This window comes from Bipolaris victoriae (assembly GCF_000527765.1).
Source record: "Bipolaris victoriae FI3 unplaced genomic scaffold scaffold_163, whole genome shotgun sequence".
Classification (NCBI taxonomy): Eukaryota; Fungi; Ascomycota; class Dothideomycetes; order Pleosporales; family Pleosporaceae; genus Bipolaris; species Bipolaris victoriae.
The window spans coordinates 22,344-50,294 of record NW_014575229.1 but is presented as its reverse complement, the minus strand read 5'-3'; the positions used below and the strand labels follow the sequence as shown (position 1 = coordinate 50,294).

Genomic DNA, 27,951 nt, shown 5'->3' with positions numbered 1-27,951 from the left:
CTCTCTCTCTCTCCCTCTCTCTCTCTCTCCCTCTCTCTCTCTCTCCCCAAAAAAACAACCCGCTTAAAACCCCCATATCCGTTATACGGCATTCCCACGAAGAAGTAGTTTGAAAGGAGCGAAAGAAAGAGATTGCTAATGCGGATTATGAGGAAACAAATAGCCATGGGTCTTTCCGTCCCCCAAGCCATGCTCATCATAGTCGTCAGTCGCATTCTCATTGCGGGTTTCTCGACGCTGATTGCGTGGATCGGACTCAAGTGGCATATTGGGTTCACGGTGCAGAATCGGTATAGTTGGGGGTTGAGGGGAAGCTTTATACCGCTTTTGCAGCGGATTATGTTGAATTTTATTTGGAATGCTGTGCAGTGTGAGTTTCCCTTTCCCCCCCCCCTCTTTCTTCTCGTTTTCCCAGTCTGAAGCGCTAGGAACGGGAGTTTACGTGATTTTTTCCCTTTGAACTTTGTGGTTAATATGGGAACTTGTAGGTTGGAATGGCGGGCGTCTCGTCGCTGTGTGTTTGACGGCAATCTGGCCGTCGTATGCTCGCATGCCGAATACGTTTAGTCCGAATTTTCCGACTACAACGGAGCAATTCGTAGGCTTCGTTGTCTTTTGGTTCCTTTCCACGCCGTTCCTGTGGCTGCGACCGGAGAAATTCAAGATCCCGTTCCTCATCGTATGCACATGGTGCGGCGTCGGCATGCTAGCGTGGATGATCTGGGCCCTGGCTACCGCAAAAGGCGTAGGTCCGTTGTGGAATTCCGGGCAAAATGTACCGGCGGGCTCGGAATGGAATACCTCGTGGCTCATCATGGCGGGGATTAACCAGAGCATCGGCGGTTTGGCGGCGGGAATTACCAATGGAAGTGATTTCTCGAGGTATGCACGGAGAAGAAGGTCCTACCTCTGGGGTACTTTTGGCAGCTGTCTAGTCACTGGTGTACTAGTCTCCCTCATTGGCCTTGTTACTGCTGCTGCCGGACAAAAGATTTACGGCGAGGTATATTGGAACCCACCGGACCTACTCATGCGCATCATGGATAACGGAAACGGGTCGTCGCGGTCCCGCGCGGGCGTCTTTTTCCTATCTGCTGGTTTCGCTTTCACCGCCATGTTCGAGAACATCTGCGGCAACGCCGTTGCGGGTGGCATTGATCTCGCTGGTCTGTTTCCCCGATATATTAACATCCGGCGCGGCGCCATCATCACCTTTGTGGCTGCATGGATTGTTCAGCCCTGGCAACTGATTAATCGGGCTACTACTTTCATCGCGGTGCTTTCGTCGTTTTCGGTTTTCCTGGCTCCGATTATAGGCATCATGGCTTGCGACTATTATATTTTGAGGAACAGAAGGATCCGCTTGACGCACTTGTATCGAACAGAAATGTCTGACTACTACTTCACCAAGGGGTTCAACTGGCGTGCTATACCGGCGTGGCTGGCCGGATGGGCTCCTACCATTGGAGGGCTGGTCGTGACGGTGCGAGGAGATGCGAAGCCACCAAGGGCTTTGGTGGAACTTTACTACATGGCCTTCTTAATTGGTTAGTGACATGTCCCGCGTTGGTACTAAGTGTAGCCATAATCGACTAACATCTGCCTAGGTTTCTTCATCAGCGGTATTCTGTTCTATCTGCTAAACATCCTCTTCCCCGTTGCCGACATGGGCCAGATGGATCCCATTGATGTATATGGTACCTTTACCTTGGCTGAAGCAAGAAGAGTTGGTGTCACACCACTCGATGACAGCACAATAGTCGGAGAAGCGCTCGTGAGAGGATCATCGGGTAACGATTACAACTTCAAGGGAAAGGACGTGGAAGTCGGTGTAACAAGTTAATAGATGGATCACGTGATGATCGTGGTTATGCTGGTTTCTGTAGTGGCCATAGTTAGTCTCATTATAACAGAGTCGGAAGTTCCACATCATGACGTACGCACTTTGTCTCGACTTGGGATAAATTCTAGTGTTGAGGTACACTGGTCCTTCGACTAATGACTTCCTTTCCCTTGTTCCTGAACGTTGAATGCACTTATCTTGTCGTTTTCCCGACAAGATTCAGATTGGAATGGTGGTTGTGCGCCAGAATCTAACGCATACCACAATGGCTTCTGCTGAGTGGATATAAGGGAAGAAGAATGCAGTCTTGCCTTCAATTTTCGTATGCGCTAATATTTTGTCTTTCTTTATTTAATCTGTTTCCTATAGTGAGAAATAACGAATAGAAGAAAAATAGATTTAATCCACTCTGAGTACACGCAGTATGCAAAGAATCCTCGATGATCCTGGCAAAAGACCACGTCAAGCACTCTAAAAGCCCACTGTGACCATTCAAAGTGATTGCAGAAACTGCCGAGCAAACTGCCATCAGTAATGGAATCGTCTAGTGCTCGAGCACTGATATCAGTCTTGTCAATAGTGTCGAATGACGCGACAAGACACAACACAGCGTAGCAGGTGCAAGCTTACTACGTCATCGATTCCGGTAGCGCCGAGCAAAAGAACAGCTAGACTTGACACCCTTCTTAAAAAGAGCCCCAAACCCAAGCGAGATAAAACAGGCTTCCTTCTCTTTCCTGAAAAAGTCTTGGAAAATATTAAAAATCAATCATCTTCTCAAAACCCATCATGGCACCAGGCGACCATCTCCCCGACTTCCTCACCAATACCCCTCTTGATCCTACCTTTGAAAAGGATATTCTGGATACGCACCTGATCTACGACTACGACGCGCAGGATAGCAACGGCAAGCCGGAGAAATGGCGGTATGAACTATGGTGCTTCTCGTCTGATCGGGTAGTGTACGCTATCCACGGGGGACCCATGGCGGGCCGGATAAACTACCAACGAGCAACCTACCAATGCATACGTCCTGGGGAGCTTTGGCAAATCAATTGGCTAGAGGAGACGGGTACTGTGGTTTCTGCAGTCTACGACATCAAGGAGAAGACGATGACGACAATGATTGCATTTTCAGAGGGCCATTGGAAGAGGTCCAAGGAGGCGCTGGGCGACAAGAGGAACAAGGAAGATCTGGAGAGATGGAGGGGGTTGGCGGGTGTGGGAAATCAGACGGCAAGGTTCATGTTGAGTGAACAGGGGCGCATAGTAGAGACGTTCAAGGGTAAGGGAAAGTTGGTGCCGATTGAGGAGAGCGATCCGCTGTTTTAAGTCGCTCTGGTGGTACGTTAGGTGGTCGGCGATGAGTTTTGTGAGTAGTGGACATGTTGCTAGATTTTCATTTTCGTTAGATAAATGTATCCGGGGTGCAAAGCGCATATCCAAGGTGTAAGTTCGGGGTACCCGAGGTCAGTCGGCGACTGGTGGTGTCGCGAACAAAATCTACGTATCCTGTGTCGCAGTGGGGAATGCAACCTTGTATAGGGTGCTGTGTAGCACAGGCGAGGTACCACAATGCAATGAAAGAGGTGGGCCGTGTTGGGAGTGTTCGGCGACCATTTCGGGGACCAGCTTGCAGAGCGGAGGACAGGCGTGATACAGTGACTGCACTGGACGGATGGGAGGAGTGACTCGATGTGTTGCGAGGTCACTTGGCGGGCGTGGGAGCTGGAGCCAGCCACGGTTGAATTGAGGCTAAAGGCAAACCTGAATCCGATAGTGTGGTCAAGCCCACGTCCCAACCGCATGGTTCTCTTCGCCGTCTCGATCGCATCGCGTTCCCGTGCAAACCGCCAAGCAAACTCTCTGAGCATGCGGCTTCTGCACTCAAAGGCAATATATACGTACATACATACATGCTATGGACGCTCCGCAAGCGGGCCGTGGAGAGATGGGCCGACGGGGCCAGGAAGGAGTTGGTGGTGGCTGTCTAAGACGCGTAGGGCCAAGGGGAACCAGAGAAAGCGAGTCCGGCGTGCATGCTCACTGCAAGTAGCAGATACGTACGTACGTACGTAAGTACAAGTAGGTACTGACAAGAGAGGGCAAGGCTAGCGAATGGTTTGTGCAAAGGACGCCATGCTGTCGATCCGCCGCCCCACGGTCCGTCAGAGGCTGCGAGGGAAAGCGAACTGGTAGAGGGGCGTGGCTCTTATCTTGCATCCGTCGCGGGAGCCGAGCGGGCAACGGCGGTGCCGGACAGGGCCATGTGGGGTAGTGGGTGTGTAAGCGTGTCAGCTCTGGTGTGGCATGTACTCAGCGCGCAGCGAGGCGCCAGGTGGTGTGTCAAGGCCATGGCCGTCGCGGGGTGCCAGCGTGTTCGGAGTCCGATGGGCGCTAGGCGGTGGGTGTGGTGTGGGTGTTGGGGGTGTTGGAGTGATGGTGGTGGTTGTGGTGGTTGTGGTTGGTGATGATGGATGGAGGAGTTGGGGCTACCGGTGAGAGGAAGCTGTCAGGGCGGGCAGGCAGAAGCGGCATGGCGGCGGCATAGTAGTAGTAAGTATGGCGGCATGGCGGCATGGCAGCCCAAGGCAACGGCCGCATGACAGAGAGGGACAAGAATGGGGCCACGCCAATTTCCACCCGGCCTCAGCCTGGGGAGCCTTTTGCACGCTCTGTCTTGGGGCCAAGTGCAAAGACATGCAAGACGACATGCAGGACAGCGCAGGACACGCAGGACACGCAAGACCCCCCCGCCTCGAGCGATGCACGACTGTCGTGCGCAGCAGTCTGGATGCTCGCGTTACATTGACAATCAATCTCGTACTACCCCATCCGGCTAGTCCCATGCGCCGCCTAGCCCATGCCACCGCAATTTGGCCCCAGGACGCCCCCGTGCCACAGCACCAAACGTCGGTATGACCAGGGCCCGCTACTCGCATACCTTCCCGGATGCTGCTCCATCAGCTGGTGCCAGCATGGAGCTAGCCAGCCATGATTATCTGCTTCAGCCCTCGGTCCTTCATGTCTTGCATGTCTTGCCCGCTCTCCCTCATGCCCTGCCCTCCTCCTCCAGGTTGAAACACTGCACTGGAACTTGACACTCCCTCCAACCCGCCTGCTACGACTATACACACAATCTACCACTTACGCATACTGCCCATACATTGCACCAATATCGCCCACAATGGGTCGCCCGGTCTTTACATCCCGCGATAACCTCCACATGCTCCGAAGCTCGGCCTTTGAATCCGAACATGCCTGGTTATACGACACCTCCTACATGCAACATGGAGCCGCTGCCTTGGAACTCGAACACGAAATAGAGCAGGCCTATTCTAGTATTTCGCCAGACGACCTCTCCGACGAGCAAGTGCGAATCATCAAGACCCAGATCACCATCCACCGAGAACGACAACGAGCCCTGCGTCCCCACCTCGAAAGCGGCAGTGACCAGATTGACGAGGAGGGCAACGAATGCGTCTTTGTACCCGCTCCAAATCAATGGGGCGCCAATGGCGACTTGGACGAGGAGAGCGAGACTCTCTCAGCAGTATGTAGCAGTCTGGTTACCTATGTTTCTGTATATCCATGACTGACAATGGTCCAGATCCACAACCTCCTCACATGGCAGACTTCCTACTCACCAATCTCACACACACTACATGATCAACTCCCCTCAACAGATATCCCTTACCATGCTCTTCTTGACCCATCGCTACCCACAACCACATTTCACTTGCACCGCACACGGGAATGGACCGGCTCGTCAGGCTTCCGAAAGTACATCTACAGTGCGCGAGACCACTCCGACAAGTACATGCTATACATGCTCGAGGCCACACATCGCGACGACAGCCAAGTAAACGCCGCAGACTTCTTCCGCGTCGCAGAGTTCCCCCAGCCATGCATATCAGTCCTCCTTTCTGGTATCGATAAGAAGCGCATAACCACCGATTCCTCCAAAGATGCTGCTTACAAGTCACGATGCATCCACCTCCGCGGCCCGTTTTCACAACCAGTCAAAGAGTACCCTGATAGGCAGCAAAAGATCCCGTGGTCTCCGCGACGATTTACCTATGGTGGCCGGCGCTTTGTCTGGAAGCAGGGGGACCCCAACGACGACGCTATGCCAGAGACATTGTATGAGTACCAAAAGGATTGGGCAAAGCCAGGCAGCAGGACGGGTAAGCGGTGCGACGATGCAAAGCCAATCAAGCTGGTGTGGGGAGAGAAGCGGAGAAAGGGAAAAGTCGATAGCTACACTATCCACTTCCGGGGAGGCATGGACCAGGTCTTTAGGGAGATCCTACTAGCGAGCCAGATGGCCCGCCAAGTGTGTCTGTTCACGGCCATGGGCTGAGTTGATCTCAGCGCTGGGACCGACTGAGCTGAAGTTGCTGAATGATGACGCTGGATTGTCTTAGCGATAGGCGTTTTACAGGAACCGTGAGGCACGGTATAGATACCATTACTCGGCGTTTTAGACTTTTTGCATGGAACCTTGATTCCCACCACAATCAAAATGTATTCTATTCCCCAAGACTTTGCAATATCCTGTTTCAAGTGACTTTAGAGAGCCATATTGTTGTACCTACGTAGGTATTGACATCGGCATAATCCGTCTGACTCATCCCTAATATCTCCGCTGGAGCCAACAGAGGCGTTTACCGCAGCATCACTGCAGGTAAGCTACATGATTTGCAACGCCTGTAAATTGCACAGCAGCCTTGCTGACGTACTTGTAAAAAGGGCGCGGCTGCAACGACTCGACGTGATTGGTGGCCTTGTGGACAGGGCATACGGGTCTAAGGAAGATGTGCGATAAGCTTTGCATGAAATGATGGTGACCGGCTCATGGAACCCTCTTTAGACAAGCGACGGAAGTACGCGACGATGTATTTTACCGCCTTCGTCAACGGCTGGACTAAGCGATCAACATGTCAGCAAGATGGGAAGGAGCAACTACCCAATGCGTACGGTTTGATTGCACTTGTTTGGTGTGTCCCATCTCACTCCATAGCTGCCAGAGTCCATAGCAGCTGGGCGGACATCACTATGACTTCATTCATTGGTCTCTGCGTACCTACATCCATACAAACAACGAAGCCGTGGCCATCCCATTGCTCCCACCTGACCTCCGTTTTCAACACTACTGCTGGCCGGAACAGGCATAACCGAGGTCCTTTGTTCTAGCGGACCCCTACTCCTTCGACGACTATTCCCTTAGTAGCCGTCTTGTCTTGGCCCCAACAACTAAAGTCTTACATACGTCTCCAGCCGACGCCCACCGCTTCGCCAAACAACACCGACCGACTGTTAGCTCACCCACCAGACGGACCAACCGTCCCGCATATAAGCCACAACAGTCGTCGTGGGTCCAGTCATCGCTCAAGGCCGCACAGGGTTACATGCCGCAGAGCCAGTCAAACGTACATCGACGCACAACAAGTCCACGTGCAGCGCTTACCAGACGACTCTAAGCACACCACTACCACTACAACAACTAGTCGTGCGGCTCCCTCCATTCGCAGAAATACCCCTCAGCCATGTCGTCAAGTCGCAGCACCTCTCTACGCGAGGCCACACATTCCTTCTGCCAGGCCCTCCTCTCGCCTCCCCCGCCCTCAGACCTGCTGTCAAAGTACTTTAGCAGCACGCCCAAGATCACAGAGCACGGGCCTGAATGGGCCCAATCGCGACTACCTTTTCTGGCCAAGACCTTTTCTGGAAAAGAGGGCTGCGAGGAGTACTTCGAGCTTATGTCTGGTGTGCTGGACATGTCGCTCCCTAGTGACGCATTCCCGGCCAAAGAGGGATTCATTGTAGATGCAGAGGCAGGCATGGTCAGTGTAGTTGGCAAGGGGCGGTTTGCCAGTAAGAAGACGGGAAAGGCGTGGGATGAGCAGTTCATCCACCGGTTTAGTGAGTTTGATGAGCACGGCAAGATTGGTCACTGGGAGATCTGGGCGGATCCGCTCAGTGCTTGGAAGGCCGTTGGCCCGTAAAGGTTAAAAGATGATGGTGGCGATTGCAACGGCTTATTGCGCTCAGACAGGCTAGCATGACGAATATGGTAAACGACTCTATACAGAATTCAATAGTCAGATGGACTAGACTTCGATGCATATGAACGGATCGCGGAGTCCAACGCCGTTAGCGCCTCGCTTCGTAAATGTGGGTCCCCATCGGCGTCTTCTGCACCTAACCTCCGAACCCTTCAACTTTTCTTCATCCACGTCTCTGCTTCACCCACCGCGACACCAACAGCGCGAAGTACCGCGCATGTTGCTTGACACATCCAGGACACCTCCATAAAGCTGGAGGCTGGAAGCTGTCAATGATGTCGCACTCTTAGGTCCTCGCTAACTCAACAGCCTGGCCCCCAATGCCCATTGTAATAGGTACGTTTGAAACTTTTTCTTAATCACAGCATGTGCGCGCTTCGCTGCGATGCGCGCATTTGCATAAGCTCAAAAGATGATATGTACATCGACCATATAATACTTTAGGAAGAGCCGGAAAAGGTATGGCTAGCATCGACATATGCTACGCCGTCGCTGCTTATAACTTGGTCTCTGAAGAGCTCCGTCACTTTACACGTAATCTAGACTTGTTGTCTTGGGACTTGCGCTGACGATGTGAAGATTAGGTTTTGTTAATATGTCTGCGATTTAAATCGATTCGAGGATTCGCGCGTGGGTGCGCGGTTGGTGAAGTGCGCGCCACGGATCATGTGTTGAATAAGGATTGCAGATGTAGGGTCACAGCCAAGGGGAAAGGTGGCGCTTGTGCAACAGCGGAGCAGCTTTTCTATGGAAGCTACAAGGATTGTTACTGTCGCGTGTTTGCCATACTATCCCAGTTGAGTAGTGCTGAAGTATCTAGCTCGAGTGTCGATGTAGATGACATCGTCTTCTCACAGTAAGCTATGTCTTCTGGCGTAGTCTGAAGGGAGCCCGAGATGGCTTGAGCAGGCTCATATCCAGTCCAAGGCTGAGAAGGCCCATTCGCGTCGAGGCTAAGCTCCGGATCCATCATAAAAGATTGATCCTGAGGCCCAGCGATATCATTAAGATCAAGCAGATCCGCATCCCCCCCAAAATCAATCAAATCATTAAAATCAAAGCTCTCTCCACCCCACGCTTGCTCTCCCACCTCCACCATCGCAGACCTCCCACCCTCCTCCCTCCTCCTCTTCTTCTCCCCAGCCACCCTACCCACCCACTCCCTAGGCGTAACCCCCATCCTCCCCTTAAAAATCCCATGAAAATACCTCGGCGTAAACCCCACCAGCCCCGCCAACTCCCCCAACCTCACCTTCCCCCCCTCCCCCTTCCCGACCGCCTCCTCAATCCGCTCACACGCCTCCCTCACCGCCCGCTCCTGCCTCCCCTCCAGTACCGCAACATTGGGCTTGCACCGCTTGCACGCGCGGAACCCCGCTGCCTCGGCTTCGCGCCAGGTGTCGTAGAAGCGGATGTTTGCGCGCCGGGCGAGGCGCGAGGGGCATGTCGGACGGCAGTATATACGTGTTGTTGTTACGGCGTAGATGAAGGATGTGTGGGCGGTTGGGTCGCGGGTTTTGAGGGCGCGGTGGCGGGATTGGGGGGTTGTGTGGGTGGGCATTATGGACTTGGAGTTTGGAAGGCAGTAAATGGTAGGGGTTTTTTTGGAGAGAGAGAGAGAGAGAAGGACAGGAGCTTTGAGGGTATAGTTAAGATCGGGGGAGGCGGATTTATTAAGAGGTAGAGATGGGGATACCTAGGTATAATGGTAACTCTGTGCTCTGATTGGTTAGTTTGAGAGCATGTGTGCGTGGGGCTGGATTGTTTAGTTCACTGTATTTGGAGGGATTGGATTTAGGTGGATGAGAAGTCAAAGGTTGATTGAAACGATGTCTTGTTAGCATGAGACTGTTTGCAAGATGTAAGGGGGGTTTGGGTAGGGTTGCTCCTTCCGGTTTATGCGTCGGCGTGTTGGATGAGGTAGGCACGATGGAGAGGACTCACATTTGAGTCTCACTAAACCATGCCTCACATGTACGAATATTCTTTCAGTCTGATACTGAATATTTTGACATCACATCCATCATAGCCCCAAATGGCGGATATCCCCAACACAGTCGCACAACCCAGCATCGCTGCACTTCCACCCCCAACAATCCGACAACTGGGCTCCGGCCAAGTCCTCATCGATCACAGCTCCGTGGTAAAAGAGCTCATCGACAACGCTCTCGATGCCCGTGCAAAAAGCATCTTCATCGATATTTCCGCCAACACGCTTGATTCCATCCAAGTCAAAGATGACGGTCACGGCATCCCAAGTGACGACCAATCTCTCGTCTGCCGCCGTTACTGCACCAGCAAAATAAGAGATTTGAACGATTTGAGAGAACTAGGAGGGAAATGGCTGGGCTTCCGTGGCGAGGCGCTGGCAAGTATGGCGGAGATGAGCAGCGCGTTTAGTGTGACGACGAGAGTGGAGGGTGACCCTGTTGCTGTCAAATTGAAGTATAGTCGGGATGGGGAGCTTGAATCGTGAGTTTGCCTTTTTCAAAAGGATGTTATTGTGCGAGCGTGTGAAGGAGACTGATAGGTGTAGTGTTGCGCATGATTCACATCCTGTTGGCACGACTGTCAAAGTAATGGGGTTCTTGGAGCATATACCTGTTCGGAAGCAGATGGCGATTAAGGATGCGGCAAAGTGTTTGGGGAAGATTCGACGAGTGATGCAGGCGTATGCGCTTGCAAGGCCAAGTGCTCGGTTTAGGCTTCGCGTGCTTAAGGCTAAGAATCGTAATGGCGACTTTAGTTATGCGCCAAAAGCGCATGCTACGGTCGGCGATGCTGTGCTGAAGATTTTCGGTAGAGACTGCGCTGCTCAGTGCAGTTTCACTACTGTGGAAGCTGATGGCTTTGAGATTCGCGCTTTTCTACCCAAGCCAACTGCAGTTGGGTCGAAGATTTCAGGTCATTGCAGCTTTGTCGCGGTCGATGCACGGCCGGTGTCGAGTAACCGTGGCACTATCAAGCAGATGGTTCATGCTTGCAAACAGCGACTTGGGAAGGCGAATCCCTCTCTTGCAGGTGTTAGGGATCCCTTCTTCTGCATCAACATTATTTGTCCGCCTGGAAGCTATGATCCCAATATCGAGCCGACCAAAGACGACGTCATGTTTGAGGACAGTAACATTGTTTTGAGGGTCTGGGAAGAGTTGCTGGATTCCTTGTATACTGAAGCAGTCGTTAATCTCGATGAGCCAGACGACGTGGTCGATCAAAATCCGAACGAAGCTATATTTGAATCGCACAACACAAGTGATCAGAACGAGGCGTCAGTCCCTGCGCCGCAACCAAGGTGGAGACACAGCATGTACGGCATTGATGAAGAGGATCTGGAGTTTTTACAGGACGACCGTACTCCGATCATTGACGAAGAAGAAGGACGCCACGCCGCAGAAGTATCCAATCCTTGGACTATTACTCGAATGAACGCTGCGATCAAACCCAGGGCGCCCGCTAACAATGTCCAACTTTTGAGTCCAGTGAAAAGTACTGGAAATGTTGATTCAAGTTCTAGTCCCTCGAGAGTACCTGCAACGCCTAACCGAGTGGTTTCAGCAGAACCTTTGACGCCTCAGACATCTTCGAAGGCGAATACGGTGCAATCACTGCTTGATGATGAGCTTGAGCGTAGCATACAACGCCTACCTCCGCCATCATTGGTAGCAGAAAGTATTAGTGACTGGGTTTTGGATCGCCTGGGAGGCCAAGCGATCGATGGTACAGGTACACATGTTGCAGGAGGAGAAGTACCAAGTTCTGTCCTACGGTCTGAGACTCAGGCACCGGAACCCCGGACATCGCAATTGAGTCAATACCGCAATATAGCCACTGGTACAGTTTCTCCAGGCGAAGGTCCTCTCAACCAAAATCAACCCGCAGTGCGGAGGACTACTCGTCAAAAGAAAACCAAGGACGCTACGACAGCATATCGTCCGCCAGGCAATTCACAAAAGCGCTTAGCGGGAGTGTCAGTGCAAGAAGAAGCTACTCGTTTCTTTACAGACAAGAATATGGATATCCGAGATTTCTTCAGTCAAAGAGTCGCAATTCCAGGCAGCCATCCGGTACAGAAAACGTCTTTTACGCCAATCATTCCACCAACCCAAATTCACCCCAGATCAAGGCCCTCATGTCCAACTAATAACCCCCCTTCTTTCCCACAAAACAAGCAATCCATGCCACCACATGTATCCCCAGTATCCCATCTCCCAGCCAACCAATCCACCACTTCACGCACCGAACCCAACACCTCACCACCTCACAACTCCCCACCCACACAGCCCCCCGTATTCCGCCGCACAAGCACAAACTCCATGACTTCCTTCTTCCGCGCTCAAGAAGAAAAAGCAGCAAACCACTCATCCCAGCACCTCAAACGCTCCACTCGCGTACCCACAGCGCTGCCGCACGAGAAAACCCCACACTCTGCATGCAATTTGGCATTGCGCCTTAGCACTGACATCGCTTCTATCATGTCATTTGCACGTATGTACCAGGAGACGGTGCTGAATTGGGGCTCGGTGGCGGAATTTGCGTACGGTGGGTTCAACAAGGAGATGGCTGGGGGGCGGATTGTGGAGTGGGTGGGTAGGATAGATGGGAAACTGTGTGGTATGTATGAGAGAGCGAGGGGTGCGGATGAGATAAGGGTGGTTATGGAAGAAGGGATGAGGAAGGCGTTGGAAGGGATTGAATGGGAGGACGAAGAAGAACAGGGGGACGAAGAGATGTTAATGGATACGTAAATAGGATCTTTATTAATCAGGAAGACCACAAGAACAAGGACATGTGGGATCATCTCAGATAAGTACTCAATGGCTATATTCTCAACATTTTCTTTTCTACGCTTCCCCCAATTTAAGCTCTCTAAATGCCACCTCCTCAGGCAACCTAAAACTCGCGCAAAACATCCTCTTCTTAGGCGCCACATCGCGTACATCATGCACATACACATCCTCCATATCCGGCGTGATTTCGTACTCAATCTGTCTACTTATCTCTTCGCAGATACCCTTGATTTCCGCTACATTGTCGTCGCTCTTTGTGGAGAAGCAATGGACGTGGATCATGGGTAGCTTCTGCTCCGTGTGGGGAACTAGCATTTTCTTGATGTCGGCGGCAGGTAAACCGGGGATGTTGGCGTAGAGGCCGATGAAGGAAGGGAGGAAAGTGATGGCGGATGCAGGCAAGTTCATGACGTAGTGGGCGAAGAAACGGGGCTGGACGAGCGTCTTGATGGGCTCGGGTTGCTTGTTTTCCTGGGGGTTACTGCGGGAGAATTTGGTTTTTGGGTAGATGGGGACAGTGTGCCGGGAGTCTTGGACGAGGAGGTGGGCAGATGCTTGACGGATGAAGGCGCCACCGTCGGTGTTGAAGGGTCGGACAAAGTCGCCGACTTTGTTGATTTTGATGTTGTTTACGAGCGAGTTGTACGACTCGGGGTTGAGGTCGTTGGCCCAGACGAAGCACTTTTTCTTGCCAGAGGGGATGGCAAATGGGCCTACGCCTGCCATGACATCGCATACGGCCTCGCCTTCCTTAAAGAGGTTGCAGAGGCGCTCATGCTCGGTGTGCAGACGTGTGTTCCAGTAGACTTTGGCAAAGTCAAACTTGAAGGTGCAGCCCTGCTCACGGAGCTCGACGTTCATGTCGTCAGGTCCGTACAGGACCTCGTATTGGAATGTGCGAAATGCATTCTCTGTGCCCACATTGTCCAGTTTGTTGATGACGGTCTTGACCATGGGGTTCTTGTCGGCAAGAACTGCGGCAATGAGGTACTTGTATGGCCAGTATCGCTCTCGCAGGTTCAGGTGAGCGACATGGCCGGCGAGGGCAAAGCCCTGGGGGATTTCGTCGTCGTGTTTGGACTCTGGTGGGGGGATGATGGCGCCCGTTATCTCCGAGTAAGTGAAGTAGTCGTAATCGAGGTGCAGCTGGTAGGGTATCACGCCCAATGTACCGTCCTGCTCGAGATCGCGCAGCTTAGGGGACCATGTGGTTCGATCTGCCTGGCTTCAGACTCAGCACCTGGATGTACCTGCGACTTGCGCATGTCGGCTGACTCACCAGTGTGGACGACTTCGGGTCGCAGGAGCAGACACTTGACGCCCTGCTGCGCTTTGTCCGCATCAGGATCTGCCCTGATTGGGTCGACGCGATTGTTCGGCAGAGTATCCTTGGCGGCGGTGAGTTCCTTGCGGCACCGCGAAATGTCCTTGGGGTTGAAGATGCGGGCGGCCGAGGTGGGGATGGTTTTTTGGAAGAAACTGCGGTCGAGCACCTTCATGGCGCGGTTCACGGGGGGCGCGAACATTTCGTCAGTCGCCTCTGGGAGGGACATTGAAGCGTGCGACGGGGGCGTAGTGGCAGTGGCGGGGGTGGTGTGGTGGTGGTGAGGGTGAAAGTAAATGTGGTGGTGGGATTATTTTGTGGAATGACGCAGCGTCAGGGTCCCCCGTCGGGCCCAGGTACCGAGCATGGCCCGTCAGATGCCCCTCGACATGTAGATGCGAGCCAGATGATGTACCTGCAGCAATCTTCAGCCGCATCCTCGCAGCACAGCACCTCGCCAGCTCTACTGCGCCTATTTCTTTACACGTGCCAATTATTGCAAAAGGGTGCTGTGGCCTGCTGAGTGGCCAGAAGCTCGCCGGGGCGGGAATGCAGGGTGCAAGGATCGCGTAATCCTAAGAAGTTGCTTGCTTGTCCCTGGACCGCGATTTCAACTCCCATAACAACAACACCCTATGTCTGTGGCTTCAACCACCTCCTTACCCGAAAAACAACATCCTCGCCCACACACACACCTCCGACTGCCCCAGTCGCCGCCCATGAAGTCTCACAGTCTCCGCCTCTGACCGCTGCTGCTGCAACCTACCTCCGTCGTTGCCCTCTCCTTTCTCCCTAGTATATATACCCCGGATTTCCGCCTTCTAGCCCGCCCACTGCACGCCCGCCCACTATGGCGTCCGGAGGAGGCGGCAACATCAAGGTCGTGGTGCGATGTCGACCCTTCAACGGGCGAGGTAAGCATTCCATAGACGCTCCTGTGCCCTGTGTTGCTGTGGCTAACTGCGAGCAGAAAAGGCGCGCAATGCACAATGTATCGTGCAGATGAAGGGTGACCAGACCATTCTTTCCCCGCCAGCAAATACCGACGTCAAGGGAAAGGCCGCCAAAGCCGCTGCCGAGGGCGTAAAGACCTTCGCCTTCGACCGCTCCTACTGGTCCTTCGACCGCGATGCCCCAAATTATGCTGGCCAGGACAACCTCCACGAAGACCTCGGCAAGCCGCTACTTGACAATGCCTTTCAGGGCTACAACAACTGTATTTTCGCATATGGTCAGACAGGTTCCGGAAAGTCGTACTCTATGATGGGTTATGGCGCAGAATACGGAATCATTCCCAAGATTTGCCAGGACATGTTTGAGCGAATAAAAGGCATGCAGCAAGACAAGAACTCGACCTGCACCGTCGAGGTCTCATATCTCGAAATCTACAACGAGCGCGTACGCGATCTGCTTAATCCCTCAAACAAGGGCAACCTGCGAGTCCGAGAGCATCCGTCTACTGGTCCCTATGTCGAAGACCTGGCCAAGCTGGTGGTTCAGTCCTTCTCGGAGATTGAGAACTTGATGGACGAAGGAAACAAGGCTCGTACAGTTGCGGCGACCAACATGAACGAGACATCCTCGCGATCGCACGCCGTATTCACCCTTACCCTTACCCAGAAACGCCACGATGTCGAGACGAGCATGAGCGGAGAAAGAGTTGCAAAGATTAGTTTGGTAGACTTGGCAGGATCAGAAAGAGCGCAATCCACCGGCGCAACTGGTGCGCGATTGAAAGAGGGTGCGGAAATCAATCGATCTCTGTCTACACTGGGTCGCGTGATCGCGGCGCTTGCAGACCAGTCGTCTGGGAAAAAGAAAGCACAAGTTCCGTACCGAGATTCCATCCTGACGTGGCTGTTGAAAGATTCGTTAGGAGGAAACAGCATGACTGCTATGATTGCTGCAATTTCTCCCGCAGATATCAACTTTGAGGAAACACTCTCGACCCTCCGATACGCCGACTCCGCCAAGCGCATCAAGAACCATGCCGTCGTAAACGAAGACCCCAACGCGCGCATGATCAGAGAACTCAAGGAAGAGCTTTCCAAACTGCGCTCCCAATTAGGCGGAGGTGGTGGAGGCGGTGGCGGAGCGGCAGGCTCGAATGGCATCGTGGAAGAACAGTACCCACCAGACACACCGCTAGAAAAGCAAATGGTTTCCATCACACAGGCTGACGGCTCGACCAAAAAGGTCTCCAAGGCCGAGATTGCGGAACAGTTGACACAATCGGAGAAGCTGTACACAGAACTGAATCAAACCTGGGAAGAGAAGCTGCAAAAGACGGAAGAAATCCACAAGGAAAGAGAAGCTGCACTGGAAGAGCTTGGTATCAGCATCGAAAAGGGCTTCGTGGGTCTGTCAACGCCCAAGAACATGCCGCATTTGGTAAACTTGAGCGACGATCCGCTCTTGACCGAATGTCTCGTCTACAATTTGAAGCCAGGTACTACAACCGTAGGAAACTCTGATGTCGATGGTCAGACTGCACAGATACGCTTGAACGGTTCGCAAATTCTCGCAGAACACTGCAACTTTGAGAATGTGGATGGCAAGGTGACAGTGATTCCCCAAGAGGGTGCAAGCGTCATGGTCAATGGTGTTCGTATTGATAAGCCACGGCTCCTCAAGAGCGGTCACCGCATCATCCTCGGCGATTTTCACATCTTCCGGTTCAACAACCCACAAGAAGCGCGAGCTGAGCGCGCCGAAGTAGGGACAAGTCTCCTCCGACAGACTGTCACCGCTGGCCAGCTCGGCAGCTCTCCTTCACCCGCTCCAAGACCTGGCCACGATAGGTCATACAGCTCAATCAGTGTAGCGAATAGCGACTTCGACCCTGATAGTCCAAGAGCAGGATCGCCTGCGCTCTGGCAACGAGGGCGAGAGTCTGAGTTTTCCTATGCGCGAAGAGAAGCTCTTACTGCCTGGTTAGGGCCAGACAAACGCATTGAGAATCTACCGGACGAAGACTTTGAAGCACTCTACGAAGATCTCAGCAGACTGCGCGAGACGCGCAAAGCACGGCCGGAAAGCCGGATGATTAGTGATGAGGGTGATACAGAGTCCATGTCTTCATATCCGGTCAGGGAGAAGTATGCTTCTGGTGGCACTCTAGACAATTTCTCCCTTGATACTGCACTGACCATGCCTTCTACTCCACACCAAGAGGGTAGCGAGAAGATGCAAGAAATACGAGAGGATATGCAGAACAAGATAGATCAGTCAAGAGATGAATTCCAAGCCAGGCTGAAAGCTGACGAGGACGCCAAGGTGGAGTTGCAAGAGCTGCGAGCTGCCAAAGAGGCAATGCAGAGGCAAATGAAAGCGCAAAAAGAGGCATTTCAAAGACATTTGAAAGAGCTTGGACACGACATTCCGCTTGAGATAGATGAGGACCTGGAGATCGAATCGGCAAACGCACCAAAAGAACAAGATGCCCAAGACGAACGGCAGCTCGAACTGATACGCTCTGTCCTCAAACAGTGGCGGCGACGGAAATACGTCACCATGGCAGAGACTCTGCTACAAAATGCTGCGATTCTCAAAGAAGCTCAAGTCATGAGCCAGCAAATGGACAAGCGAGTCGTATTCCAGTTTTGCATTGTCGATGTTGGCCACACAGTCCCTTCGTCCTACGACTTGGTAAACATGGGCATTCCAGGAGAAGATGACGAATACCTCGACAGCCAGTCCAAACCTTGCGTTGGCGTACGCGTCATTGACTTCAAGAATGAGGTCGTTCACCTATGGTCATTACAGAAGCTCCGCGATCGTGTACGGCGGATGCACCAAGTGCATCAGTACATGAACCGCCCAGAGTACTTTCAACACTTCAACCCGGAATCGCCTTTCTCCGACCCTTGCATGCCCGAGTTTACACGGATTGGCGATGTCGATGTCCCACTTGCAGCTGTGTTTGAGTCGAGAGTTCGAGACTTCAGCCTCGATGTGATATCGCCATACACCTCGAACCCCATTGGCATCATCCGCTTATCGTTAGAACCTTCATCCGCCGAGGCACCTTCAACCACACTCAAGTTCAATGTTGGCATGCATGAAATGATTGGGTTTTCAGAGCGAGAGGGAACAAAGGTGCACGCTGTGCTCTTCGTACCCGGCATCTCGGATGAAAGTGGCGCGACCACTACGACCTGGATTACCGATTTTAACGAAAGCCCTGTTCGCTTTGAAAGTGTGCATAGCATGAGCCTTCCTTATCCAAGTCCACGCGACACCTTCCTCCGCATTTCTATCTTTGCCAAAGTCACCGACATCCACCTCGACATGCTGCTTAGCTGGGATGACATGCGCGACTCGGCCGAGAAGCCAAAGCAGAAGCGTCGCAATGCACGTCTGCCAGAATCAGAGTTCTACACAGAAGACACGCACGACATTTTCGCCCGCATCCAGGTTCAAGAGATCACAGACGACGGTACCTACCAACCGGTTGAGGTCACACAGAGCAGCGTTATGGACCAAGGTGTTTACCAGCTCCACCAGGGCCTCGCCCGTCGTATTGTCGTGAACCTTACCCATACTTCGGGTGAGACCATACAGTGGGAAGGCGTCAAATCTCTGCGTATGGGTCATATCCGGATGGTCGATGCAGCAGGCAATTGCCCTAATTATGGCTCACCGGTCAAGGAAGTCCCAGTAGATCTTATTTCGCCACCCACTGTCCGAAACAACGCAGATGGCACAACAAACGTCAAATTCGTTGGGCGATGGGATAGCACTGCACACGCCTCGCAGATCCTCGACCGCGCGACAAAGGATAATTTCCGCGTTCGGGCCACTCTTCTCTTCGACGTCATGTCCTCGAAGCTTATTGAGCCAATGACCTTTTCATTTGACCTCTTCGTGCAGATCCGTGGTCGATCATACATGCGTCCAACCTCGCTCTTTTCCCTGACCAACATCTGGAACCCGGTCAAGATTGTTCACTCAACAGTCGGGATCTTCAGTGTGGCGATACGTCCAACATCTGTAAAGCGCGCAACAGATCTCTGGCGCATGAACACAAAGGACGACTACATCAAAGGCGAAGAGCAGCTCGCAGGCTGGACTCCCCGCGGTGTTTCGTTAGTACGAGATTTTATCAACGTTGAGAAGCGCCGCCGCCGTGTTGCTGAGATAGAAACGGCCCGTTCCGTTCTCTCCTCCAAGGCCCTCAGCATACCCACGTCAGCATTGGCATCTTCAAAAGACAAGCCACTAGACGATGCCCAGAAAGCACTCCTGCAACGCATCATCTCTCTGTGGAAGACTAAAAAGGCCCCGGCGGAGATCATTCTTAATTCGACAAACCTAGAGCCACCTACAAACGGCGCTGCTTTCGCACCACGTTCTTCTTCCCCTTCGCCAAGTCCAACGCCTAGCCTGACGGCGACGGTACGCTTCATACCCAAGAACCCAAACCTTATGAAGGCATCGTATCTTCTCACACCAGATCCGACCAACACGCGCTGGACTCGGCGATATGTGGAACTGCGAAAACCGTATCTGCATATCTACTCCACAGATGGTGACGAGATCAACGCCATCAACATTAGCACTGCGCGCATCGACCATTCTCCCCAGATTGCAAAGTTACTCGGCGGAGTGCAGAATCAACACAGCAACAGTGCAAATGGAAGTGGTGGTGCGGGAGTGTACAAGGACGTCGTGTTTGCTGTTTTCGCACGATCAAATACGTACATATTCCGGGCAAGAAGTGAGCGGGAAAAGATAGAGTGGATTTTGAGATTAGACCAGAGTTATTTCAGTAGTGGGGAAGGTAGTGAGGAGAGTGCTTAATGACTAGAGGGCTGTAGGGGGATGTAAAGGGGACCTCTAGTGCGCGAACTAACGTCTATTTCTTGAGCCTGATTTTGAAACAGCTAGTAATTTTTGGCTGTAAGATAGGATACTATTTTCCTAACCTCTTCGGGCGTTACCTTTATATAGGCTTTTTTGGGATACCCAGAGCACAGTTGCTCATTTGGCGCGATCGCTGCAGTAGAGATCGAATTAACCTTTATCGCTAAATGTACTAGTACGCTTGCGCGTGTATCGCGCGGTCCATGTGTCGTTCCTGAACTGAAATGACATTGACGAATTAAAAGCATTGGCAACAAGAACCATGTCCACTTGGGGATGCTACTCATGGTAAGGTCGCCCGACAAACCCTTCGCCGACGCACTGCCGAGGCTAAACAATGAATCTATGGAGCTTACTCGTACAACACCTCAACTTAATATTCAAACTCAATAGCTAGGTAGACCTACTATATGCTTTCACAATCAATCTAAGAAACTAATTGGAAGAGGAACAGATCGTGATCTACAATGGCAGAGGCAGGAAAAGAGAAGACGCGACATGAGTTGGACAATGAGAAGCTTGGACACTACCTCCAACAAGAGATACCTGGAACCAAGCTACCAGTGACATCAACAAAGATTGGCTATGGGCAAAGTAACCCTACATACTATGTTGATGATGCCGCCAAGAACCGGTACATCTTGAGGAAGAAACCCAGTGGAGCCATCATCTCACCCGTTGCACACCGCGTTGACCGCGAATACAACGTGATCAAAGCTCTGGGTACAGTCGATGGCTTCCCGGTACCAAAAGTATACTGCCTATGCATGGATCCCACCATAATCGGAACCGAATTCTACGTACGTCATCACATAGCAAACCCACCTTACACCACAACCCACTAACATGCCCCAATAGATAATGGAATACGTTCAAGGCCGCATATTCACCGACGAAGCCCTCTCAGCTCTCCCCAAGCAAGACCGGCGCGCAGCCTGGAAATCCGTAGTCTCCACCTTAGCCTGGCTCCATTCCATCCCCCCCTCCTCCATCGGCCTCTCATCCTTTGGCAAAACAGCAGACTTCTACGCCCGCCACTGCACCACCTTCTCGCGCATCGAAGCCCAGCAAGCCGCCGTTCGCGACGTCACCACCGGCGCACCGCTCGGCCGCGCCCACCCGGATTTCGACGAGATAGTAGACTACATCCGGCGCCATGCACCCACCGGCCACAGCAGCATCGTCCACGGCGACTACAAGTTCGATAATATCATTCTGCATCCTACGGAGCCCCGCGTGATTTCTATTCTAGATTGGGAGTTGAGTACCATTGGGCATCCGCTGCTCGATATTGTGTACCTTGTTAATCCGTATTGGAATCGCGCGAGTAAGGTTCAACCGGCTCCTGGGACGAAGGGGGAGGGGCTGAGGGTTTATGATGAGGAGAATCTGGGCGAGAGCGGTATGCCGAGTATGGAGGAGGTGTTGAATGTGTATATGGAGAGGGCGGGGTGGGATCCGAGGGGGGAGGGGTGGGAGGTTGCGAAGGTTTTTCATTTGATGAGGGTGAGTGTTTTTTTTTGCATGTCTTTCACTGTCGACTTTGTTGCGGTCGTGTCTGCCTTTTTTTTTTGAGGGGAAGAAGATGGTCAACGTTACGAGTTCTCTTGAGGTGTCAGGTTTAAGCTTATGAGAACAAGTCTTGCTAACACAGTGATAGGGAAGCGTGATAAGCCATGGTATTCAAGCCCGTACTATCAGCGGCCAGGCGAGCAGCGAGTTCTCGTACGTGTACTTTAAGAATACCAAGCGTGGACTTGATGAAGCGATTCGCATGGTTCGCGAGATGAAGGCGAAGGAAGATGTAAAAAGCAGTTTGTAGAAAGACAAAGGGGGAAATGCAAAGAAACAACAAGTACATAATGAGGTTCTCTTTCTGATTCTGTAATGTTTTTCACAATATCAGCTGTGTATAGCTAAAATGTGCGCTGTTCTATGTCACTGTTCTCACCCTCTTACCTGCCCTTTCATTCACTATCTCCCTCCCCCCCCCTCTTCCGCCCTCGCCTTTCCACCTTCCCCACGGGTAAGCACACTCCTCCCCGTGTTACATCATGCAGCACGCACCACGCATGCAACCCTCCTCTCCTCCTTGCGACCCTCCCCACCCTCTTCCTCGCCATCCCTTCCTCGGGCTCAACGGATACATGCTCTCCGCGCCCGGACGACATCACCCCGAACTCACCTTCCTCTGTCTTCCCCGTCTTCCGCCCCTCTCCACTCCACCATCCCTAAACTCCTCCTTCTCCATCCCACCCCAATCATTCCACTCGCCTCGAGCACAAACCCCCTTTGCCCCCCCCCACCTGCCACTTCGCACTCCATTCCCCTTCCCCCCCCCCTCTAACATCCGCACAATGCACCGCATAACGGTGCAACCCACCCCCAAAACCCACATTCCCAATCGCACCCTCATCCCCCGTAAAGCGGCTAACCCCTCCACTGCCGGTCCATCATCACCCTCCCTCCCCCTCCTCAATTCCAAAAAAATCCTACCCCCGAAAATCCTACCTACAAATGACAAAAACCCACACCAATCCAGACCCTCCACACTCAAGACAAATCCTTTTCTCGTCACCCAACCAGTCCAAGCCAAACCTTTCTGTCAAACTCCGCCTCGGCCAAACAAAAAGCCAAGCCCTTTCCCCCCCTACCCCTTACCACACTTACCCCTACCTATAACCCCGCCGTCCTAAAACAAAAGAAAGAAGAAGGCCAAGAACATGAAATCAAGCAAAATTGCAAATCCCATACCCCCCCTTGTCCACCGTAAGTCTAAAAAAAAAGCTTTCGGTGACATTGCCAGTTTTGCTTGAACAATCCAAGAATCTAGAAGAGAAAAAAAGCGCCAGCCGAGCCCGTGTTGTCGATCACACACGGGTTTGTGACTTTGATCTTAAAACGCTTACGCACGGATGCCGTGCAACGCTTACCTTCTTTTTTTTTATTACACTTGATCCCTTTTGTACATGGTAAGTACTACGTCAAGTGTCGCAGCCGCAGCTGCATTTGCATGTGATTGTTTTGCTGTATCGATTGTAGGGTGACAAACGGGGGTGTGTGTGCAAGTGTGATGGGTGAGTTGGGGGGGGGTGGGGGGGTTGCAAGTAGTATTTGCAATTTTTTTTGTTTTATTCCTATATTCCTATTTCGAGGTGTTTTTTGCGACGATAGGGTTGGCAGCGTTGTAGAATAGTGTAAGGTGAGGATAGATGGGATGGATAGGTAAGCGCCCTAGTACCGCCGGACGTTACGTGCCCCGTTAGGCTTTTTGCCAAGCCTTCTTTCTTAGGCCAGTTTTGCCGCGTGTCGAGGAATAGTGGAGAATACAAAGATAGGGTAAAGTGTGTAAAGCTGTAGGGCGAGGTGTAGCGCAGGGTGAGGGGGGCGACTCATTGTGTGTTTGTGATAAGTGGGGGGGCGAGGAGGTGTGTGGGAGAGGATTCGGTGGGGTTCGGAGGGTTCGTGGGGCAATTGGAGGGGGGGCAACTGTATCGGGATTTCTTGTCTCGAGATTTGTTTCGCACGTGTGTTGCGAACTTTGTAAGAGGGTTGGATTTTTCCGGTTGGGAGGTAAAGGGGGAAACAGATGATGTGTAAATCAAAGTCGTACGAGAAAGTGCTTGGGCTGAGAGCTTGGAATGGCTTGTCGAGTCTTGTTGCCTTGTTTCCTAAGGAAGGCGGCGAGGAAGGCGGCTAGAAGCGCACAAAAGATGGGACAAAACGGAACGTTTTTAAGATCGAAGGGAGATTCTAAGTAGATGGAAAGAGTGTTTTTACAAGATGAAGAGAAAACGGGAAACGGAGAGATAATAACAAAAAAACATGTGTGTATGGGAAGAGGCAACGAAATCGCGCGTATGCATTTTGAGTGTTTTTTTTGTCTTTCTTTTTTCTTTCTTTCGAAGGAAAAAAAATTGTAAGGGATGTTGGCTAAATCTAAATCATTTCCATTCCCCATAAGGACGACGACGAACAACCGTACGTCGGGATTCCCGCTCATGTTGAACCTTTTGTGGGATAACCCTCGCCCTTCGTCCATTTCGTTCGCGCGCCAAAGCCAACCCTAACAAACCGGTTCTGATCTGCCTCCCCCACCCCAAACCCACTCAACTTTGGCAAAGAGTTGCCGTTGTATATGAGAGCCGCGGAGAGAGAGAGAGAACCAGGAAAGAGAAAATGAAAATAAAAAAAACACCGGAGGGAATTTGAAGTGTCCAATTTCGCTGCCGTCTCCCCAAATTTTTTAGGATTTCTTGTGACGCCGCGCTATGCAATTGAAAGCAAGACATAAAAGACAAACAGAAGAACAACACAAGGCAAAAGAAGCCGGTGAAAGACAGGAGAAGATGGGGGAGAGAGGATGGGTTTGACAACGAAGTATTGTTTGTCTGATTACAAGAGGTTGTTTTTGCACCAAAAGAATGCGGTCTATAACACCGAAAGATACGCCCACCCAGTCCCGCAAACAAAACGGGGTAGAAGATCTAACAAAAGCTTCGAGACCTGCTGGCGGCTTTAAGAAAAAATGGGAGATGAACAAGGAAAAAGAGAGAGGAAAAGGAGATGGGGAGGCAGAGTGATAGAGAGAGAGAGATGAAATAGCAACCAACAAGACTGATCGGGGGTATAAAGAGCGTGACTGCTTTTGATCTCACAGAGGAAAAAATGATGTGTCAAAGTACAGCGGGTGAAACGAAGAAAGGATATGACAATGCGCCCAACACAAAAAGAAAACGAGGAGCTAGTGCAGACCTAGTGGTCGGCAATGTCCTCGTCCATGCCTGGGTAGATGATATCTGCCACGTAGATGGCTTGGATGTGCTTGAAGAGGACAAAGGCCCACATGGTGATGACGGCAATGGACAAACCATTGCCGACATACAGCACCGTTTCATCTCTTAGCTGGTTGCCAATTGAGATGGTGGCAATGACGAAACCGGTGTTGGGGAAAACCATGGCCCACCATCCAAGATGGAAGTAGACGGCCCATGAGTTGATGACCTGAGAGTACTTATTAGAAACAGTGCGAGTGTAGAGATATGCATAGAGAACTTACGGCAACGAGAGTAATCATGAAGAACCACATGGCAAGGACCCAGAGGAAGAGCGCAACAACAAGCGCAAGAGTCCTGAGGAGCTTGGCGTCGATGAGGCCATCACCCTGGAGGTCAAAGTCGTCGGGGAGCGCATTGGCCATACCAATGAGAGCCAAGCACGTGAAAGAAGGCGGGCCGACTGCGATAAACATGGCACCTCTGTGTTCACGATCGGGGTATCCGACCTGCATGAGACGACCAATGTAATGCGCATACATGAGAATGGCAACTGTGAAACCCAGACCTTGGCATCCCAAGCCGGCGACCAGAATCGGCATTCTGGCAGACACTGGTTGTTCCTTTGCAATGACCGATGCGATGGTACCAGCAAGCATAATGGGGAAGATGGGCAGGAGCCACGAAGGCATGAAACTGTTGAGCTTGTAGGTGTGGCTGCAGAAGAGGAACGAGTACTGGAAGGAGGCCAGGCAGAAGGTGATGAAGGTGTACGACCAGAATGCGACTGCCATTGTGGTAACAGCCCACGAGCGGTTGGGATGATTGACGTCGTAGGACTCGATGACGTATTTCTGGGTTCCGGTGATGATGGTTGCGATGGACAGGAAGAAGGGGCCGAGGAAGAGACCTTCACGTTCGTGAGAAATGGAGGCCTTGAAAGAGCCCGCGTACTTGGTGAAGCGGAGAACCATGGTCATGGTGACACCGGTGAACAGGAGAAGGTTGAGGATGTAGAAGATGGCACCAATGGTCTTGATGCCGGGGAAAGGATGCGGTTGGATGGCGATAAGCGTACCAAGACCACCAGTAGCCATGGTAAGAGTGTAGTTGGCCCATGTGTAGTGCGCCAGCCTTTGACCGGGAGTGAGGTAAGGCTGGTTTGGGTCCTTCTTTCCAGGAATCTTGGTGTGCTTGTCCCATTCTCCGTGACCATGTCCATCGCCGTGCTTGAGCTTCTCGAGGTCAATGGTATCCATTTGAGGCGCGGGTTCAGGAGCTGGATCCCGAAAGGGGTTTTCTGTCGGTCGGTGCAGCTCTTTTACGTCAACAGGGTAGCCATTAGCGTCCACTTGGGCGGGAAAGTATGCATTGTTGGATGCATAAAGGGGTGCGGGTGTTTGGACCCATGTGTTAGAGCGACTTGTCTCGCCAGAAGGAAGGAAACCTTGGTTCTGGGGAGGGGCAAGAGGGGGAGGAGATGAGTAGTGGTATGGGTTTGGAGGGGGTTGCTGTGGGGGTTGTTGATACTGAAGCACCTGTTGTGGTTGTGGTGCTTGTTGCTGTGCCTGTGGTTGTTGTAGCTGAGGAGGAGGAGACTGCATTCCTTGCTGAGGGCTTGGAAACTGAGAGTAGTTGTTCACGTTCTGGCTGTTCTGAGGAGAGTGTTGAGCTGATCGAGGCGCAGGCGGCATGCCATACTGCCCTTGGTTTGGTGGTGTTTGCATCCTAGGACCGGTGGGAAGGCCGTATGGGTTTGACTGACGGACTTGGGCGGGATATTGGGGTTGTTGTTGTGGTTGAGGTGATTGTTGTTGTTGCTGTGGTGGGTTTGATGTGAGGGGATTGGATGTGAGAGGATACTGGTCGTTGTTGTAGGTATCCTTTTCGCCAAAGGATAGGCCTTCTGGCTGGTAGCGGCTTTCCATTGCTGTAGTGAGTGAGTGTAGATGTGGTGACCTGCACCGTGGAAGACAGGCAAACGGAAAAAGTCAGCGATAGTGGTGTGAGAGGCAAGGAAAACGAAACGTGTTGTAGCAAGAAGGAGTGGTAAGTAATAAGACGGCCCGTAGGAGTAGGCAGTGCTAGGGACTATAGCAATGTAGGAGCCAGGGCCGGACAAGCTCAACATAGGCTGGATGCTTCTACTATTCGGTCCTGTTTCGAACCACGCGCCGTCCGGGCACTAAAAGCAGCCGGCAGCTAGTCAAAGTGCCCCGAGTCGCCATGGTAGGATTTCAGACATCCTTGGCGTGGGTAGAGTGTTGCGTACGCCCTCCCTGGCATCCCTACTGACACTGGGCCGCTATCAAAGCACGTTCCTCGAGATAACGATCTGAGGTTGCCTTCGCTTCATAATGTGCCAGAAACGGAAACTCCGCCCTGATAGTGCCCGACACGCCAAGATGTTTGAGCTCACAATTGTGAATTGGAGGTCAAGGGCAAGCGCTTGTTGAGGTCGATTGACATCCACTGTGGCTAAGGTACTTACGCATTCCGAGACGTCACGGTCTGAGAAGGACAAATCTTTCTAGGCATGTCATTGCTGTACGGCGGTTCCACCAGTGACGACATGTTGGGAATTGCTTTTGGCGATAGGGTTGTCTCACCCAAATGATATCCTCACGTGCAGGTAGTAAGTAGATGATGGACAGCGCCCGAACGGCCAGCCTGGAAGCAAGAACAGGACCGATAGAATGCGGCCGTGTGGAATAGCGTCCGCGGTGCTACGAGTGTCCCGCCAGCATCAGTGGGGACCCCTATCAAAGGCAGGACGGACAGTGTCCGATTTGGATCACTGTGAGCAGCGGCGACGGCGGCGGTGACGGCGGGCGAATGGGCTCCGTGATGGCCAAGGCGCAGACCCTACCAGGCGGGACCTTGGCAGCAAGAGATTGAGATGCGGCTCAAGTTGTATAGCGACGGCGATTCGCGGGCAAAATAGGGGGGCTTGAAACGGGCGACGAAACGCGTAAAGCGGACCTTACTGTGTCGTCTTTGATGCCAAGGTTCACGCGCCAAACACAGGCCCACTGCTTTCACGCCCGACGCAGCCACTTCCGCGTCTTACAGGATAAGGTTCAGGAAACCTTGGCTTTGGATGCTTGCGTATGCACAACACCGTTGGCTGGCGATCGCCGCCAGGGAAACTTGACGTCGTCTCAAAAGTGCCAGAAAGACGCATCCATGGTCCACTTTCGGGTTTGATCTTGGTTCACATCCAGCCATGTCTTTGGTAGTACGTCGCCTACTTCGGTCCTCGCCCTACAGACTACAAGCGACAAGTGCA

General features: G+C 52.3%; 11 protein-coding genes across 11 annotated transcripts; 8 read left to right on the top strand and 3 right to left on the bottom strand.

Annotated features, from left to right (window-relative positions):
- Positions 1–165: 165 nt before the first annotated feature.
- COCVIDRAFT_20781 (hypothetical protein) lies at positions 166–1,843 on the top strand (the record flags this gene model as incomplete). The annotated part of the gene is made up of 3 exons (XM_014695378.1): positions 166–370; positions 489–1,547; positions 1,608–1,843. The coding sequence occupies 3 exons, from the start codon at positions 166–168 to the stop codon at positions 1,841–1,843; spliced, it is 1,500 nt and encodes a 499-aa protein (XP_014550864.1).
- A 789-nt stretch (positions 1,844–2,632) lies between these two features.
- Positions 2,633–3,175, top strand: COCVIDRAFT_114312 (hypothetical protein; the record flags this gene model as incomplete). The annotated part of the gene is made up of 1 exon (XM_014695398.1): positions 2,633–3,175. The coding sequence occupies one exon, from the start codon at positions 2,633–2,635 to the stop codon at positions 3,173–3,175; it is 543 nt and encodes a 180-aa protein (XP_014550884.1).
- A 1,855-nt stretch (positions 3,176–5,030) lies between these two features.
- Positions 5,031–6,206, top strand: COCVIDRAFT_114316 (hypothetical protein; the record flags this gene model as incomplete). Its single annotated transcript, XM_014695397.1, has 2 exons — positions 5,031–5,396; positions 5,454–6,206. The coding sequence occupies 2 exons, from the start codon at positions 5,031–5,033 to the stop codon at positions 6,204–6,206; spliced, it is 1,119 nt and encodes a 372-aa protein (XP_014550883.1).
- Positions 6,207–7,392: 1,186 nt separating this feature from the next.
- Positions 7,393–7,851, top strand: COCVIDRAFT_31492 (hypothetical protein; the record flags this gene model as incomplete). The annotated part of the gene is made up of 1 exon (XM_014695396.1): positions 7,393–7,851. The coding sequence occupies one exon, from the start codon at positions 7,393–7,395 to the stop codon at positions 7,849–7,851; it is 459 nt and encodes a 152-aa protein (XP_014550882.1).
- An 826-nt stretch (positions 7,852–8,677) lies between these two features.
- On the bottom strand, positions 8,678–9,472 carry COCVIDRAFT_42715 (hypothetical protein; the record flags this gene model as incomplete). Its single annotated transcript, XM_014695395.1, has 1 exon — positions 8,678–9,472. One exon carries the CDS (start codon positions 9,470–9,472, stop codon positions 8,678–8,680), a length of 795 nt encoding a protein of 264 aa, XP_014550881.1.
- Positions 9,473–9,946: 474 nt separating this feature from the next.
- On the top strand, positions 9,947–12,656 carry COCVIDRAFT_114307 (hypothetical protein; the record flags this gene model as incomplete). The annotated part of the gene is made up of 4 exons (XM_014695394.1): positions 9,947–10,383; positions 10,448–10,934; positions 11,001–11,882; positions 12,465–12,656. 4 exons carry the CDS (start codon positions 9,947–9,949, stop codon positions 12,654–12,656), a joined length of 1,998 nt encoding a protein of 665 aa, XP_014550880.1.
- A 96-nt stretch (positions 12,657–12,752) lies between these two features.
- On the bottom strand, positions 12,753–14,251 carry COCVIDRAFT_114323 (hypothetical protein; the record flags this gene model as incomplete). The annotated part of the gene is made up of 2 exons (XM_014695393.1): positions 12,753–13,915; positions 13,978–14,251. 2 exons carry the CDS (start codon positions 14,249–14,251, stop codon positions 12,753–12,755), a joined length of 1,437 nt encoding a protein of 478 aa, XP_014550879.1.
- A 406-nt stretch (positions 14,252–14,657) lies between these two features.
- COCVIDRAFT_114365 (hypothetical protein) lies at positions 14,658–19,824 on the top strand (the record flags this gene model as incomplete). Its single annotated transcript, XM_014695392.1, has 3 exons — positions 14,658–14,731; positions 14,819–14,936; positions 15,025–19,824. The coding sequence occupies 3 exons, from the start codon at positions 14,658–14,660 to the stop codon at positions 19,822–19,824; spliced, it is 4,992 nt and encodes a 1,663-aa protein (XP_014550878.1).
- Positions 19,825–20,354: 530 nt separating this feature from the next.
- On the top strand, positions 20,355–21,709 carry COCVIDRAFT_31488 (hypothetical protein; the record flags this gene model as incomplete). The annotated part of the gene is made up of 3 exons (XM_014695391.1): positions 20,355–20,687; positions 20,746–21,393; positions 21,548–21,709. The coding sequence occupies 3 exons, from the start codon at positions 20,355–20,357 to the stop codon at positions 21,707–21,709; spliced, it is 1,143 nt and encodes a 380-aa protein (XP_014550877.1).
- Positions 21,710–21,822: 113 nt separating this feature from the next.
- On the top strand, positions 21,823–22,122 carry COCVIDRAFT_114320 (hypothetical protein; the record flags this gene model as incomplete). Its single annotated transcript, XM_014695390.1, has 1 exon — positions 21,823–22,122. The coding sequence occupies one exon, from the start codon at positions 21,823–21,825 to the stop codon at positions 22,120–22,122; it is 300 nt and encodes a 99-aa protein (XP_014550876.1).
- A 2,520-nt stretch (positions 22,123–24,642) lies between these two features.
- Positions 24,643–26,590, bottom strand: COCVIDRAFT_42710 (hypothetical protein; the record flags this gene model as incomplete). The annotated part of the gene is made up of 2 exons (XM_014695389.1): positions 24,643–24,891; positions 24,947–26,590. The coding sequence occupies 2 exons, from the start codon at positions 26,588–26,590 to the stop codon at positions 24,643–24,645; spliced, it is 1,893 nt and encodes a 630-aa protein (XP_014550875.1).
- Between the last annotated feature and the right edge of the window lie 1,361 nt (positions 26,591–27,951).